Source organism: Ambystoma mexicanum, chromosome 5q, assembly GCF_040938575.1.
Source record: "Ambystoma mexicanum isolate Mex_15411 chromosome 5q, UKY_AmexF1_1, whole genome shotgun sequence".
NCBI classification, from domain to species: Eukaryota; Metazoa; Chordata; class Amphibia; order Caudata; family Ambystomatidae; genus Ambystoma; species Ambystoma mexicanum.
The window spans coordinates 1,050,119,099-1,050,135,978 of record NC_090933.1 but is presented as its reverse complement, the minus strand read 5'-3'; the positions used below and the strand labels follow the sequence as shown (position 1 = coordinate 1,050,135,978).

General features: G+C 47.4%; 1 protein-coding gene across 4 annotated transcripts in view; it reads left to right on the top strand.

The window, feature by feature from the left end:
* ENPP2 (ectonucleotide pyrophosphatase/phosphodiesterase 2) overlaps nucleotides 1-16,880 on the top strand; it is a 1,757,842-nt gene that overhangs the window by 1,199,408 nt on the left and 541,554 nt on the right. For all 4 annotated transcript variants that reach the window (XM_069621550.1, XM_069621549.1, XM_069621547.1 and 1 more), the window contains exon 11: nucleotides 5,012-5,084. In XM_069621550.1, coding sequence (XP_069477651.1) covers nucleotides 5,012-5,084 — 73 coding nt within the window. The remainder of the gene's footprint in view (nucleotides 1-5,011; nucleotides 5,085-16,880) is intronic.

Below are 16,880 nucleotides of genomic sequence, written 5' to 3'. Positions count from 1 at the left end.
TCCCTCCCACCCTCCCTCTTGCTCTGCCCCTCCCTCCCACCCTCCCTCTTGCTCTGCCCCTCCCTCCCACCCTCCCTCTTGCTCTGCCCCTCCCTCCCGCCCTCCCTCTTGCTCTGCCCCTCCCTCCCACACTCCCTCTTGCTCTGCCCCTCCCTCCCACCCTCCCTCTTGCTCTGCCCCTACCTCCCGCCCTCCCTCTTGCTCTGCCCCTCCCTCCCGCCCTCCCTCTTGCTCTGCTCCTCCCTCCCTCCCTCTTGCTCTGCTCCTCCCTCCCGCCCTCCCTCTTGCTCTGCCCTTCCCTCCCGCCCTCCCTCTTGCTCTGCCCTTCCCTCCCGCCCTCCCTTTTGCTCTGCCCTTCCCTCCCGCCCTCCCTTTTGCTCTGCCCTTCCCCCCGCCCTCCCTCTTGCTCTGCCCCTCCCTCTTGCTTTCCCCTTCCCTCCCGCCCTCCCTCTTGCTCTCCCCCTCCCTCCCACCCTCCCTCTTGCTCTCCCCCTCCCTCCCACCCTCCCTCTTGCTCTCCCCCTCCCTCCCACCCTCCCTCTTGCTCTCCCCCTCCCTCCCGCCCTCTCTCTTGCTCTGCCCCTCCCTCCCGCCCTCCCTCTTGCTCTGCCCCTCCCGCCCTCATTCCTTCTTGCTCTGCCCCTCCCGCCCTCATTCCTTCTTGCTCTGCCCCTCCCGCCCTCATTCCTTCTTGCTCTGCCCCTCCCGCCCTCATTCCTTCTTGCTCTGCCCCTCCCGCCCTCATTCCTTCTTGCTCTGCCCCTCCCGCCATCATTCCTTCTTGCTCTGCCCCTCCCGCCCTCATTCCCTCTTGCTCTGCCCCTCCCGCCCTCATTCCCTCTTGCTCTGCCCCTCCCGCCCTCATTCCCTCTTGCTCTGCCCCGCTCTCCGCTCCCGCTTGCTCTGCCCCGCTCTCCGCTCCCGCTTGCTCTGCCCCGCTCTCCGCTTGCTCTGCCCCGCTCTCCGCTCCCGCTTGCTCTGCCCCGCTCTCCGCTCCCGCTTGCTCTGCCCCGCTCTCTCCTTCTCATATCCTGCCCCCTCTCTACTCGGACGAGAGAGTGGGGCTCAGAGGCACAGAACTGCAGTATGCAGTCCAGTGTTGTCAAAAGCCTCCACCTGAGCAGGAATTTTTCATTTTTGAATCCACCTCAGGTGAAGGTTAGACGGAGTAGTAGTAGTAGAAGACAGTATCAGCTGCCATATATGCAGCAGGGGTGGAGTTTCATTGACGCTGGGAACACTGTTGTGAGTGTTATGGTTGATGGTACTGAGAGAGTCGTGAAAGAGAAGCATGAGGAAGCCCGGGAAGCGCTGCTTTTGCAGGTTACCATGTGGGAGAGAAGTGCTCTCCATACCTTTTTGCCTGATTCGGTGACCAGCGAGCACTGGGGAGTGAGAGGAGCAATGTGGACTCTGTTTGGGAAATTACGAGTTACTGGATTGCAACCAAATCTGTCGGAAGCTCCAAATCCGATGACCAGAGAAGTGGCAGTGACATCCGGATATGTCGAGGCACATTAAGAGACCTGTGAGTTGGCCTCTGACGGGTGACCCTGTGGTGCTGTGTGGTAAACCGCGGACCGCTTATCAATCTTTTGAATACTTGACTATTGAAATAAACTGTTTTTTACCCAAATGTATATGAATCAGGAAACGAGAGAAGAACGTTTGTAACTATCAATACCCAAGTAAAGCGAGAATATTATGTGTCCAATCAATCAGTGGAACATACATCGCCAATAGGTGTTGTATCCTTATAGAAGAAGTTGTGCATTTTATTGAAAGTCAGACTTTACTGATTTTTCTTTGTAAGTCAACCACAACGCTTGTAGTACTGTTGTGAGATTTATCCTGGCAAGCGAGTACACCTGGAAAGGGGTGTTTAGTGGTTGTCCTGACAGGTTAGTGAGCCAGGAAGAAGATATTGAAGTACTGCATTGTGGTGAAAGGTTGTGGTGGAGAGAAAGTGGCAAAACCACTGAAGTGTTTGAACTGTGATAAAATCATCCTGACGAAAACAATATTGCATATAAAGAAAAAGTGTTTAGTAGTTTTCTTTCTCAAGAAGCCCTATTGAAATATTCACTGGATGAGTAAAGATAAAGACTTGTGGTTTGACAAATGAAAGCCTGGGGAAACTGTATGCTGAAAAGTGTTGAAGTTTGGTTAATGAAGATATTTCCTATGCAAGGAGTGAATGAAGTTTATGTTGGAAGCAGAACTTGGATATTGGGAAGAGTCTTTTTGTGTTCACTTTTGCAGTGGAACCTGATTATTGGAATGACCTTTAACCATTGAAATCTTAATTTGGAAATTCTACTTTAATCATGAGGAAGGGAATCTAAACCTAGGTATAAGAGTATTTGTTTTGTAGAATTTGAACAGCCATAATAATACCTAAATGTTTTTGTTGTATGTGTAAGTGTGAGGGACAGATACCTTTTTGTATGAGATTGTTGTCCTTTAGTCTTAGTTTGGTTTTAGTTTAGTTTATTATTTGTAACACGCACCTAACCCTGGGGTAACTGGGCGCTTGAACTTGTGACTTAGTTACAGATGCATACATAAAGAGTACATAAGACAGTGCTTGTCGGTCATAGGTTACAGGATAGTCGGCTTGCATATTGATACATGTAAGTGCATGAAAAAGTCGCCGGTGGTTACAGTTAGGACAGAGCAGGCAACTAACGTTAATACAGTGTAACATGTGTTAAGGTACATGAGTTTCAACAGAAGGGGAGTGAGGGTGAGCCTAGGGCCTCTCAGTGATTCTTGTCTGAGAGCCAAGTCTTCACTTTGGCTCTGAAAGACCAGAAGGAGGGATCAGATTTGATAGGGAGAACTGGGAAGCTGGCTCCTTCTGCCGTTTTTAGTTTGTATCTTGGGATACTAAGGCAGTGTCAGTAGAATTATCTGGTAGGTCTGGCTGGGAGATTTCTAGAGAATTTGTCTGACAGGTATTTAGAGGCAGCGTTAGAAAGACATTTATGTGTGATAACGAGTGCACAACACAATTCTATCGCGCACCGGAAGCCAGTGGGCATCTTGTCTGCGTTGTTATATGGTTATGCCTAGGGATGTTTAACGCTGATCTCAAGGCATTAAACCTGCAGTTTGTTGAGATTTCGTTCTGAGCAGCCTAAATGGAGGGTATTACAATAATCTAACTTCGATAAGACTAGAGCCCTGGCTAATGTGGTGCAGCTGGTGGGGGGCGGATAGGATTTGCAGGCGTTAATCAGCTTATTGGTATAAGCGGTAGTTGAGTCAGTGGCGTTTACTTGTTTCTTAAGTGAGAGGGTGGAGTCTAGATATACTTCCAATGTTTTGACCTCCTTTGCGACTTTGATGGGTTTCCTGTCAATATTGATGGAGGTGTATTGAGGGTCAAGTTTGTTTAGGCGTGCCTTGGAGCCAATGATCAAGAGCTCCGTCTTCTCATTGAAACACAGGCTGTGCGCCGCCATCCAGGCCTGAATTTCCAAGTAGATTTCGTTGATCAATTTGGAATAGTCTTCCAGTCAGCGTAATGAGAACCTGGGTGTCATCTGCGTACTTCGTGTAGATGACTTCCATGTTGTCAAGACCATCAAAGAGGAGCTTTGTGAAGATGTTGATAACCCCTGTGGTACCCTGCAATAGATGGGGACTGGGGTCAGCTGAAGCTGATGGTGCGAAGACCCTGGTAGTGCGGTTGGTTAGGAAAGATTGGATCCAGTTTGAGGTGTTTGTGGAGAAGGCAGCGGCTGTGGTTAGATGTTCTGTCTGGTGATCGACCAGAACAAATGCTGCAGAGAGGTCCAACAGTAGGAGGATGGCCAAATTGCCTTTGTCTTTGGCTTCATATATTTGGATTTTTAGGTCCAAGAGGGCTGTTTCTGTGCCGTGTCTCGATCTGAAGCCAGATTGGCGGTGGCCTAGTAGATTGTTGTCCTCCAGATGTTTTGGGATTTGGAGATAGGCCACTCTGTCCAGTATTTTTAAGAGGAACTGGACAGTAGTAATGGGCCTATAATTGCTCGGAATGTTGGGGTCTAGGTTCGTTTTTTTAGGGGCATAACCCAAGCCTCCTTGAGATTATTAGGGACCGAGTTGCCATTGAATGAAGAGTTGATCACTGCAGTGATGAAAGGGGCCAAGTCTTTGGCGCCTTCCTTTTTTAACTGGGGCAGAACAGATATCTCCCACGCAACTTGATGGTTTCAGATCTAGGATAATATCTTCAACTTCCTTAGGTGTGACTGAGGAAGAGAGGGCAGGCGGGAGGGTGAGGGAACAGCTCGGTGTTCTTATTAGAGCTCTTAGCCAGACTGGTATTTTTTGTCTCAATTTTAGTTTTTAACATTGCTACTTTGGCACACCAGGCCGCATCCTTGTTAGGCGGATCTAGGATAGGCTCTTCCCCTCCCTCTGCCCTTCCTTCCTCGGCCCCCCCATCTCCACCAAGCCCTTCCCGATTTCAGATGCATTCTGCATATCCACACTGCCCCAAGCTTGAGTTCCAAAACCAGCATCACCCTGTCCATGACTAATTCTCTCCACCCTTCCCAAGTACACCAATTCAGACATAAGCAGTGGTCTCCTAGCATTTCCTTACCTTGGGGGGAGGTGGGGGAGGGGGGTGAGTGGGTGATGTATCCCCTTCTCTGGCTAAACCCCCACCCCCAGCAGCCACTAGGCTGAATAAAATGTTCATCCTACTATCCTCCACATAAGGTGTATAGTGTAAGGCAGCAGAGGATAATAAATGATAGCCATTACTCATTTTTCTAGATCCAAGCACATCGGGTTCCATCCCGCCTGCTTGCCCACTGCACAAAAAAACAGTGTTCATTAGCTATCATAAAATCTGTTTGTTCTGTGCTGTGAAATATAACGCCAATTACAAGCAGGAACTTGCCATATTTAAAAGATTCAATCTATAGCCTTCAACGCATGAGACTTAAAATGCTTACTGGCTCTTGAAATGTGCGCTCGAGAATGTAAAACCTGTATGCATTTTTTGTTCCAGGCCCTATGTGTATGCTTTTTACTCTGAACACACAGACGCGGCAGGCCATAGGCATGGCCCTTTCAACCCAGAAGTAAGTGGAGCCATTTGCTGTCCTAAAAGAGCTACTTGTAACATGTAGCTAAACAGGTAGAACATCCTGTTAATTCTATGGTAGTGCTCACGCTTTTATGTTATACAGTTTTTCACTTGCATCTTTTTAACTGCACAATACATGGAAGACTGCCCTGTGGTCCAATTGGCCTTCTTACGATCATTATTTCTTTAAACAGTTTATTAGGGTACAGAATTGACATTTTTAAATAGAAGTCATATTTTATTTTTATTTTGAATGATACATTACAGCCTTATTAAGTTTGAAGTAGGTTGTATCTGCGTGGTGATCCCATGTCATGATGGTCTTTTAGCTACTCGCTGATTGTGTTTTTAGCCAACCGTTGTTTGAAATCAGGGGCCATGCATTTTCCCTTTTCTCAGTATGAATATAACCTTAACATTTCAGCATTCAGATTGCTCTTGGGTTAAGAAACAGTACTGGCTGAAGATGGCCCCCCTGATAGAGGACTGTTGCCATGTATAGGTGGTAGTATGGAAAAAGCCAGCACTGCGTTGTGATCCTTGACCCTCAGAGGTCTGTCTATTTATTTTTACAAGTTGAAAAACGTTTTCTACTGTCCAAAGATGTCTTATGACCACAGACCACCCACTGTGAAGAAAATGTAGGAGTGGCGCAATGTAGGAGTAGCGCAAGAGATACAGGAAGATGGCCACTACTAAGGCACGAAAATTTGTTATTCTATTTTGAGGATTTGATTTACAGGAGCACTTAAGTCTTCAAGGCATTGACTTCAGTATTGAGCATAGGCCAGGTACTCAACATAGGGATGCTGATGGACTATCCTATCTGGGATTTATAACCGACTGGAACAGGAATCCCATCCATGGTTGGATTAGACATACCCCCCCCCCCATCCCTAGTCTGTGAAGGGCGAGTATTAGGAAAGATTTTCTTTTTGCAATCCCGAACGACCCCACCCACCGCCCCCCCTGACACTTCCCCAACAAATTTCTATGGGACATCCATTCTTTTTGTTTTGAACCCTGTCCTGGCTATGTGGAGGTAAGTAAAGCTTTCTGATTTACTTCCCTTGCCTGTTTTGCTCATTGTCGTGGGGAAACTGACTTGTTCCCCAGTACTGAGAGAGAGTGTCTCTCCTTGAGAATTCTTGTATTCTTACAATTGCACACATCAACTTACAGTGAAGTCCTTATCTTTTTAAAAGTAGGTTTTTGGTTACTTTTACAAAGGTGGCCGCTGGGATATTTGTACTGTTTTATGACTTTTTACTCGTGCGCTTTTGCATTTAATGCAAATGACTACTAAAGGTGGCTAGCACCCGAAGATAGGAGTGCCACAAGGTTTTTCACTTGTTCTTTGGCCTTCTTCCTCATTCTCCGGTCAGGAAATGCCTTGTGTGGAAATCCCTTTCCCGGGGAAAGCTGTGACTTTTGCGGTTGAGGGGCGGTTGCTGTGTGTGGCTAGAGGAAGGGGCTGGGTCTGTCTAGTCCCAATCCACATCCTTTTTGCCTGAATCACTTCAGAAGTCCAGCAAAAAGTGCTGGGGGTCTCAATAGGACAGGGGATTAGGCATACAACTGATGCATCTTGCTTACAGTCAGTTTCCCCATAACAATGGGTGTTAGGCAAGATTGTATGCGGTACCCTTTGGGTGCACTACAATAACCTTGACCTCCTGGCAATAGGGGCTCAACCTTTTGATATAAGTCTGTACTGCACAGGATGGTGGTGTGGCTGAGCAGCCAGGCTTATCTCAAGAGGGGTCAGTGTGAGCAGTAATGTTGTGACAAAGTTTCACAGTAGCAGTTATTCAAATAAACACCAACACTCAAGGTTTCTTTTATTGATAAAACGATTATAATTTATTTCACAGTTGTATAAGCCTTCTTCAGAAGGGAGCAATCTATGCAACAATTAAAATACACTTCAAAACACACTCTTAGTTTCTCTAAAAAAGATGATGCCCATTGGGGATGGCACACAGACACTTCGTACACCCTCAGGTGACTAAATAGCTAGGACACTGTGGACACTGATTTATCACTGGTACAATTAGAGCAATATAGCGTTTGGTGAAAAAGATAGAATAGAGGAAAAAAAACAATGGTTAAAAAATTATTCACACACAGGTATGTACTTTTTAAAACCTTCCAATGCAAATTAAATTAACCCTTTCCTGGAGGAAATACCAAAGCAAAAAGTTGGAGGTAAAGAGGAGTCTATCTGGGAGCCAGGACAGCCAATGTTAATTGCACAATGTCAAGGGGAGCTGAAGATCTTCTTTGCAGGTAGGTAAAAAAGTCTAGCACAATGTTTTTAGAAATATTTGTAGAACACTTGAAGGGCCACAAGCTGGGAGGCTTGTGAGGGGCAAAGCCTTAGCAACTCTGCAAGGTAACCAAGACCGGTCTCAACTGAGAGCAAGTAAGGCTACACAACAAGAGGAAAGTTCTCCTAGACTTTACAGTTCCTCAGGTTCCAGCTGCCTTCTGTTCCTGTACAGCTCTGCAGATCCTGTTGTTCCTGAGCCTCAGTCATGGGGACAAGAGGGAGGACGTCTGGGGACTAGCAATGGGCAAACTTCGATTCAGCGGTCCTTAAGTGTTTCAGCTCCTCGCGTCTGACAGCAAATAGCAACACTGCGGTTCTCGGATACCACTCGAGACGTTCCTTGCATCTAGGGTCCAGCACTCTGTTGAGGTGGCTCAGTCTTGGTCAGTCCTGCTTTAGGGAAGTCTGGAGGATATTCCTGGCGCTCGGGTCCGACTTAAAAGCAATGCACACAATCTGGTGTTCCTTTCCCTGGCACTTCGGTTCCAGCATCAGTGGAAGATCAGCCAGCTCCGAGAGGATGTCTAGACAGGGTTACTTTGGAGTTGATTGGTCCCACCAACTCAAAGGGAGAAGTCGTCCTTGTAGGGCTTCTCTAGTCGAGGCAAATTCGGAGCTTCAGCACAGCAGCAGGGCTTCACCGGGCAAACCAATGGTCCAGGAGTTGCAGCAGGCGTGTCTTCCAATTTCTTCTTCAGATTCCTTCGTCCAGTGGTCGACACTGCCTTCCAAGCCAAAAAGCTTTGCCTTTTATGCAGGTTTCTCCCATTCATTCCAGCCTAGCTGCAATCGCACAGCAGGGTGGCTGTCCTTGCCGGACAGCCTGCCGGCCAATCACCTTTGGGTGCATTCCTGTAACCAAGGGAATTAAGCACAGGGAGTTTCGGGCAGCACCTCCCTCACTTCCTGCCCCTGCCAGACATACTGGAGCCAGAGGCAGGCTTCACTCATAAATCCCGCCAAACACAAAACGAACAAAGGGACCAAACCTGGTTTGGCGCACATAGTAAATCTTAGGAAGGACCTTTCCAACAAGAAATGGCAAAAAAAGACTGGGTCAATTTTCACGGAATGGGCACCCATGGGTGCCTTACTGTGGCTGCGAACGCAGCCCGCAGTAAAAACACACAATGGTAGTACAAAGTAAACCACTGCCACCAGCCATTAACTGTAGAAGTAACATAAAAATGTTATATTAGAAACTAGACAAAGGGGATACTAAGTAACCCCTCCAGCAGCCTGTAGTAAGATTGTGTAACTTTCTAGACCACACAATGTACATAAAGCCAATTTCACTTCACTGCTCTTGGAAACAGTAGTTTCACCAAGAGAAGGTATTATTTAAACCCTTGGGAAATCTAAGACTTCCCTGTGCCACTGCAGTGAAGGTGTTGTGTGACACAATGTAAAGATGATGCCTATGGAGTTTGTCAGACTACAAAGTTAAAAAGAAACACCGAGAATAAAACACATTAAAATAACATGAGAGATAAAAAGTTCTTAAGTCCAGCAAAAAGAGCTGGGGGTCTCTAAGGTAGTAGGAAGTTAACACATTTCTCCCTAACAATGGCCAAATGTGCAGTGGGGTGATGCAGAAGACTTCACTTCACTGGGAAAAGTCAGGGCAGAGTACAAAAGCAAAATGTTTTGGGTACCATAGAAATTAAGTGTGAGTTGCTAGAAAGAGAACTTTCTTAACAGTTGTGCAATACTCTTGACTTATGGGGTTATCAGAATTAACTATTCCGTACCAACTGGGGCACCCTAGTGAATTTGTGTGATGTCTAGCTCAGTGTTGACATGGATTTCCAGAATCAATCCTGCAGTGGATTTTGGGATGCCACCTAATTTGGTGAACAGGAAAAAACACAAAAGTCTAGCCAACCCCAATCAAGGTAAGTAGGAGTGGTAAGGCTTAGGATGGGTTGTGAGTGGTCTAGGGTTACAATGAGTTCACCCACAACACAAATAATTCCAGTTAGACAAGTAAGTACAAAAATATACAAAAATATACAATAATTTAGTAGGCCTTTAAAATACACATTAACCAAAGTATTTTATTCAATAACCAATGTAAGACAGGTAAGCACTAAGGCGCATAAAGTTAATATGAAACACTTCAGAGAAAAGATGAAGAGTTCTGTTAAGCAGGTGAACTTGGGAATCTTCCGGAATGTGAAGAAGATGGATTGCAAAGGGAGTCCCCACAATCTGGCGGCGACAGGCTATCTTCCGTGCACAGCGGAAGTGATGCAGGATCAGGTCCTGCACCACTTTCGTTGATGCAAGAAGGCTGGAAATTCAGGAGCAGGCATCTTGTAGTACAAGCTGAAGAGCCTCCATGTTCCAAATAGACACTTAGTGGCAATGGCATTGGCAAAGGCAGTGGCGAGTTAGCTCAGGAGAGAGCTGATGCACTTCGTAGGGGACTTGACCCCAATGATCTGTGGGATGGCTGAGTCATCCTTTTATTCAAGATTGGGACTGGAAGCTCACCCAAGGTCCACTAATGCTTAGGGCCTGTACCATTCAAACTGGCAGTGGCTATCCAATTAGCCACTGGCCACACAATCTGCCTAGCAACTTACTTTCAGGCACCAGGGTGTGGACTGGACCAAACAGTCACAGACCGTGCATCTGCCCACACACACAGACCACCCCTCAGCTGCGAAAGCAGCAGCTTTCCCCGCTAAAGGACATTGCATAATTCTGGCCCGAAGAGGTCAGTAAGAAGCCAAAGAACAATATGGCTAAAGGACAGGCAAAACTCTCATTACACTGCTATGTTAGGGTGTTAGCCGCTCTTAGTTTCACATGGTAGGAAAATATATGCTGCCACCAGCCCATCCTGGACACATTGCATATGTACAAACCAAACATTGTTGACATAGTGCACTCCTTCTTTAGTTGACTCAAAAAGTTTTCAAATATAATGAATACCGGATAAGTAATATATTTCTAGGCGCGGGGGAGAAAACCAGAACCTTGGTATATAGGTTGTATAAAGTACAAAGATAACAAGAAGGTTCCCTGTTAAGGAACTCCCGTCCCCTGCACACTGTCTATGGCCAAATCAAAGCCAAACTTTTTATAAGAGGTGGCAAGTGGCTCCTCATGAGGGACCAGATTCTCTACTTCACAATTTGAAAAAGATAATTCGAAGGGATTGTGTCCTCCGACGTATTCCTCATCTTAGATATCTCCTTCCAGCTCTGCTGGCCTCGGAACATTTTTTCTTCCTAGAGGGCGCTGCGCGTCGACGTCCTGCGAGTCGATGTCCCTCGACAGCCGCCGTATCGACATCGACGTCACCCTGCCTATAAAGGCCGCACGCAGCGTCCGTTGCTCAGTTCTGTTTTTCCGCGCTTACTCAGTGCCTCCGAATACCGTTGCTCAGTTTTGTCAGGTTTTACCTATTTACCTCGAGTTATTCGATCCGTACTCAAAGGCTTCTTCGTCGGAACCGACAACTCCTCGATCCGGCTTCAAAAAATGCCGAGATTGTGGGAAAAAGATGTCGTTGACTGACCCTCACAGAGTTTGTCTGTGGTGTTTGGGAGCTGAACACCATTGTTCGGAGTGCGAGGACTGTATGTCCATGATAGCTAAGGCCCTGAAGGAGCGTAGGGGGAAGCTGGAGAAAGGTAAGACTTTTAAAGCTTCTTCTTCGTCGATGAAGTCAAGACATTCGTCTCCTCGTCACCATTCGCGCTCCAGGTCTCGAAGTGGGTCCCATCACTCGAGATCGAAGCACTCGAAGAGGAGACGTCGAAGATCCCCTTCTCCGTCTTCCTCTTCCTCTGTTTTGCCAAAGAGAATCCCTTGCCCCACGAAACATAGTTCCCGGGCTGAATGGGAGGAATTCCGCAAAAATATGATGAGCGTCTTCGAGAAAGCGGCCTCGACCCCCTCGAAGACTGCCGAGAGCGATGCTCTGGTCGAAAGACCCAAAGGTCAAAAACGCTGCGAGTCGCAGTACCCGGCGAAGGAAACCTCTCGAGCGCATCCCGAACCCTCGAGTAGGATTATGACCTCCAAACCTTCCTCGAAGGTTCCGTCGACGCAGTCGACTAAGGTTCCGTCGACGCCGAGGTCGGTGTCTTCGACGCGTTGTCGAAGGGACCTTCGACACACGGATCTGTCGACTCGACGCCAGCTTCGACACCGGCGTCGACGCCAAGAAAAGTCACGGTTACGACACACCCAGTGACTATCCCCAGGTCCTCGATGACGATGGCTTTGAGATTGTCGAGCAGAATCCCAATTCTGTCGAGGTCATCGAGGCCTCCGCCTTTGTTTTCGACGCCACACTCGAAGCCTTCGACGCCGGCGTCGACGACATTGACGTTTTCGAGGCCGATTATGACAAGTTCGGCACCCTCTGCCTTGGAAATGTGGTTTACACCCTTTATGAGTTCAGAACAATTGAGAACTATGTCCTCAATTATGGAAGAGGGTGAATTGTCTGAACAGGAAGACACATTTGAGTTCCAGGGACCTGTAACCCCAATTAGAGAGGAAATTTCCTCTGAAGAATGCAGATTAAAGGATCTTCATGATTCCTTACATGAGGCAAGTGGGTTAGACACTTCCCCTGAGGTGGAGTTTGCTAGGCCAGACCCGGGGGAGCATGCTGAAACCCCCTATAGAGCCTTAATGGCCAGGATCACAGAGTTTATGGGGTGGTCTGCACCTTCACAATCTTTCCAGCAAGATGACCTCACCGATATTCTTGACAAAGGCCCACAGGAGGATCCTGTGGTGCCTTTTCATAAAGCTCTTCAGAGGAAGATTATGACGAACTGGGAAACCCCAGATGTCGTCCTGGCAGTAAATAAAAAACTGTCTACAAAATACAGGGTGTCTTCTACAGACCCGGAGTTTTTGTCAAAACACCCATCCCCAGAAAGTCTGGTGGTACAGGCAGCATCTTCTACCGATGTCAAGATGGCTTATCCTACCGTCCCGCAGGACAGGGACGATAAAAAATATGCTATGGCAAAGAAAGTTTTTTCGGCATGTAGAATGCCGTTAAAATCTGTTAATGCTACTTGCACCCTTGCTAGATTCAGCCATACACTTTGGGAGTGTGCTTCTACAGCGGCTGACTGCATCCCGGAGGGAGAAGAAAGGGAGGCGTTCCTGAATATCATACAGGGCGGTAAAGACGCTATGTGCGAATCCCTCCAGACGGGCATTGATTCGGCTGACAGTATCAGCAGAGCAATGGCGGCAAGTACAACAACCAGGAGATTCGCTTGGTTGAGAAAGTCTGGTTTTGCCCCAGATGTGCAGGCCAGGCTCTTGAACATGCCATTCGATGGCTCTTCTTTGTTCGGGAAAAAGGCGGATGACAGTTTAGAGAAACTGCAAATTTCAAAAGCAGCAGCAAAATCCCTAGGTGCTGCAATCCGTCAGACACCTTTTCGTCCCACAGGGACCTCTGCGAGGGGTAAGTCCTTTCGCTTCTACTCCGCATTCGGAAGAGGTAGAGGACGACCGGCTCAAAGGGGACAAAGAAGAACTACCCGAGGTGGACGGGGTAGATATTCAAAAGCCGCAGCAACAGCAGGTGCCTCTTTACCATCGGCATCTGCATCAGCCGCCCCAAAACCACTCTGAGGACTTCCCTCACAGAGCACTTGTAGGAGGCAGGTTGACTCAACATCTGGCGGTATGGCAGGCTATCACGTCAGATGCTTGGGCATTGGAAACTGTTGCCCAAGGTTACTGCCTGCCTTTCCTACGCATACCTCAGAGTCATCCACCGGGGATCAGCTCTCAGAAAGCTCCAGATCCGCTCCTCTTGCAGGAAGTTTTGGACCTGCTAGAGAAAGGTGCTATAGAACCGGTACCTGTAGCGGAGAGGAACAAGGGCTGGTACTCCCCTTACTTTCTCATTCCAAAGAAAGACGGAGGGCTGAGACCCATGTTGGACTTGCGAGAATTGAACAAATTCCTCAGGAAAGGCAAATTCAAGATGGTCACTCTTTCTCAGATCCTCCAGGCCCTTCAGTTCCAGGACTGGTTGGTATCTCTGGACCTTCAGGACGCTTATTTCCATGTGCCTATCCATCTCAAACACAGGAAATACCTGAGGTTCGCAATTGGCAACTCTCACTATCAATTTCGAGTGCTGCCATTTGGGCTGACCTCCGCCCGAGGGTCTTCACCAAGTTAATGTCGGTAGTGGCGGCAAGTCTAAGGAGGGAAGGGATTCACGTCTACCCCTACCTGGACGATTGGTTGATCAGGGCTGTTTCTTCGGAACATGCTCAGATCCAGCTAAATCACGTGTGCCACTTCCTTCACAAACTGGGCTTCTCCCTCAATTTAAAGAAGTAACAAATGATACCATCGTAGAGACTCAAGTTCATAGGGGCGATCCTGGACACTTCCCTGGGAAAAGCCTCGCCACCAGAGGTGAGGGCTCAAGATATTCTACAGATGGTTACCAAGTTCCAAGATGCCCAACGTCTCCCAGCCTTCGAATTTTTGAGGTTGCTAGGCCTCATGGCATTCTGCATTTTCCTAGTGCCAGAGGCTCGCCTGAGAATGAGATCCCTCCAGTGGGCACTGAGGACTCAGTGGTCACAATTCTCAGGGAAAATGACAGATCTTCTTCAGGTTCCCGACAGGGTGGCTCGAGACCTTCAGTGGTGGGCCTGTCAGGAGAACATTCTGAAAGGAGAACATTTTTGGCAACCCTGGCCGGAGATAACAGTAGTCACGGATGCCTCACTCACGGGGTGGGGAGCCCACGCCAACGACTTGACCATCAGCGGATGTTGGTCTCCATCAGAGTCCAGACTACATATCAACCTGTTAGAGCTGAGAGCCATCAGACTTGCGCTGAAGGCGTTCCTGCCAGCTGTACAAGGGAAAAACGTCCTGATAATGACGGACAACACGGTGGCCATGCATTACCTCAACAAAAGAGTAGGCGTAGGATCACTACCCCTGTGCAGAGAGGCCATGCAGCTCTGGTTTTGGGCACTCCAAGAAGGAATCTCTCTATCGGCAGTTCACCTAGCCGGAGAGAAGAACTTGACAGCGGATGCTCTGAGCAGGCAGAGCACAGTCTCCCACGAGTGGGAGCTAGCTCAGGAAGTCCTTCAAGAGATCTTCGCCCTTTGGGGAACCCCTCAGGTGGATCTGTTCGCCACCAGCCTCAACAGAAAATGCGATCTGTTCTGCTCAAGGGAATTTCCCCCGAGAGGAGCTCTGGGAGACACGTTCATAGTAGACAGAGTTTCCGCTTCTGTACGCGTTCCCACCGGTCCCTGTCATTCCTCAAATGATCAGGAGGTTGAGAAGATTCCGGAGAACCATGATCCTAATTGCCCCGGATTGGGCCAGGAGAACGTGGTACCCGGGCCTTCTAAACTTGTCCATCTGCCCTCCAATTCGACTTCCACTCAGAGAGAACCTACTCTCACAGAAGGGAGGTTAGGTTCACCATCCAGACATCAAAACCCTCAACCTTCACGCTTGGATTCTGAAAGGCTGAGGTACAAGGATTGGGACCTCCCTGATGATGTTATGGAGGTGTTGCTTTCGGCAAGGAGGCCAGCAACAAAGTCTTTATACCGCTGCCGTTGGAACATATTTTGCAGCTGGTGTAGAGAACAGAATATCGACCCTTTTTCATGTGGTACTCCAATGTTTTTTTCCTTCATACTATATTTGGCGAATTCAGGCCTTCAAGTTGGCACCATTAAGGGCCATCTCGCAGCGCTATCCATCTTTAAACGCACTGCGGAAGAACCATCCTATTTCAAGTTACCCTTGGTAATACAGTTTCTAAAGGGGTTAACCAATGTTTATCCCCCAAGACCATTCCAAGTTCCCCTATGGGATTTAAACTTAGTCCTAACTTTTCTGATGGGCACACCTTTCGAACCACTCCATTCTTGTTCGTTAAGATTCCTTACCCTTAAAACTTACAAGCTCTTTCTTGTAAACCCCCTCACACAATCTTTCACAAAGACAAAGTTGTCCTGCAAGTGAAGCCTAATTTCCTCCCAAAGGTGGTTTCTGAATTCCATATCACTCAGAAGATTACCCTACCATCTTTCTATCCTCCTCCTCATCCGGGGAAAGAGGAAGAGAGGTTACACAGGATAGACCCTAGAAGGGCTTTAAGTTTTTACATCAGTAGACTAGCCAGGATAAGACCGGCAGACCAGCTGTTTGTAGGTTACACAGGTCAAAAGCTGGGGTTACCAATAACTAAGCAGACCATTTCCAGATGGATCATTCTGGCCATTTTGGAATGTTATAAACTGGCAGGGAAAGAGCCCCCTCAAAACCTTAGGGCTCATTCGACCAGAGGTATTGCAGCTTCATCGGCCCTCAAAAGAGGTGTGCCGGTTAAAGACATCTGTGCGGCCGCTACATGGTCGTCTGTCCATACCTTTACACGATTTTACAACTTGGATTCCTCCTCCAGTCAAGAGACTAGGTTTGGAAGGGCTGTACTGCATTCTATTCATCAGTAGAAGACAGCGTGAAGTCAGTACTCCCTCCTCCAATAATAGAATACTGCTATGGGAGCCTATCTAAGATGAGGACTACGTCGGAGGACACAATCCCTTCGAAGAACAAGTTACTTCTTACCTTGTAACGTTCTTTCGACGGGATGTTCCTCCGACGTATTCCTCATCGACCCTCCCATCCATCCCCGCAGTTCTACTTCCCTTGTTGTTGCAGCTTACGCTCCTTCAGGGTGATTAGTCTAGTCCAGAAAGAATTATTGTGGGCTACAAAACGGAACTGAGCAACGGACGCTGCGCGCGGCCTTTATAGGCAGGATGACGTCGACTTCGATACGGCGGCTGTTGAGGGACATCGACTCGGAGGACGTCGACGCGCAGCGTCCTCTAGGAAGAAAACATTTTCCGAGGCCAGCAGAGCTGGAAGGAGATATCTAAGATGAGGAATACGTCGGAGGAACATCCCGTCGAAAGAACGTTACAAGGTAAGAAGTAACTTTTTCTTTGTGTGGTAAGAATTTTTTTTCCAAAGTTAATTCAGACTGTAACACTATAATACAAGTAACCATTCAATTGTTAATAAATACAGGCATTTAATATACATATGGCCCAACGCGTTTCGAGTAAACTCTTCATCAGGGGCGTGAAATCGCAAGATTTCTACAAAAAATTCAAACAAAAGTCTTTTTTTTTGTATCATATTACAATATATCAATAACACTCCTCATGGGTAATCTAAATCACTTCATATTTGTACAAATATCTGCAAACATTTCACATGGTGTTCATAATATGATATATAACCTCAAAAGGACGTATTTCTCTAATGATCAATAATCATGAATCCTTAATCTGTAACTGATAGACAAGCGTATTTCTACATCTATTCTGCTGGTGGCAGTGATTGGCCCTATTGTTAAATTGGCTCTGTGACTAATAATAATCTAATAGTTATCGAAGTTAC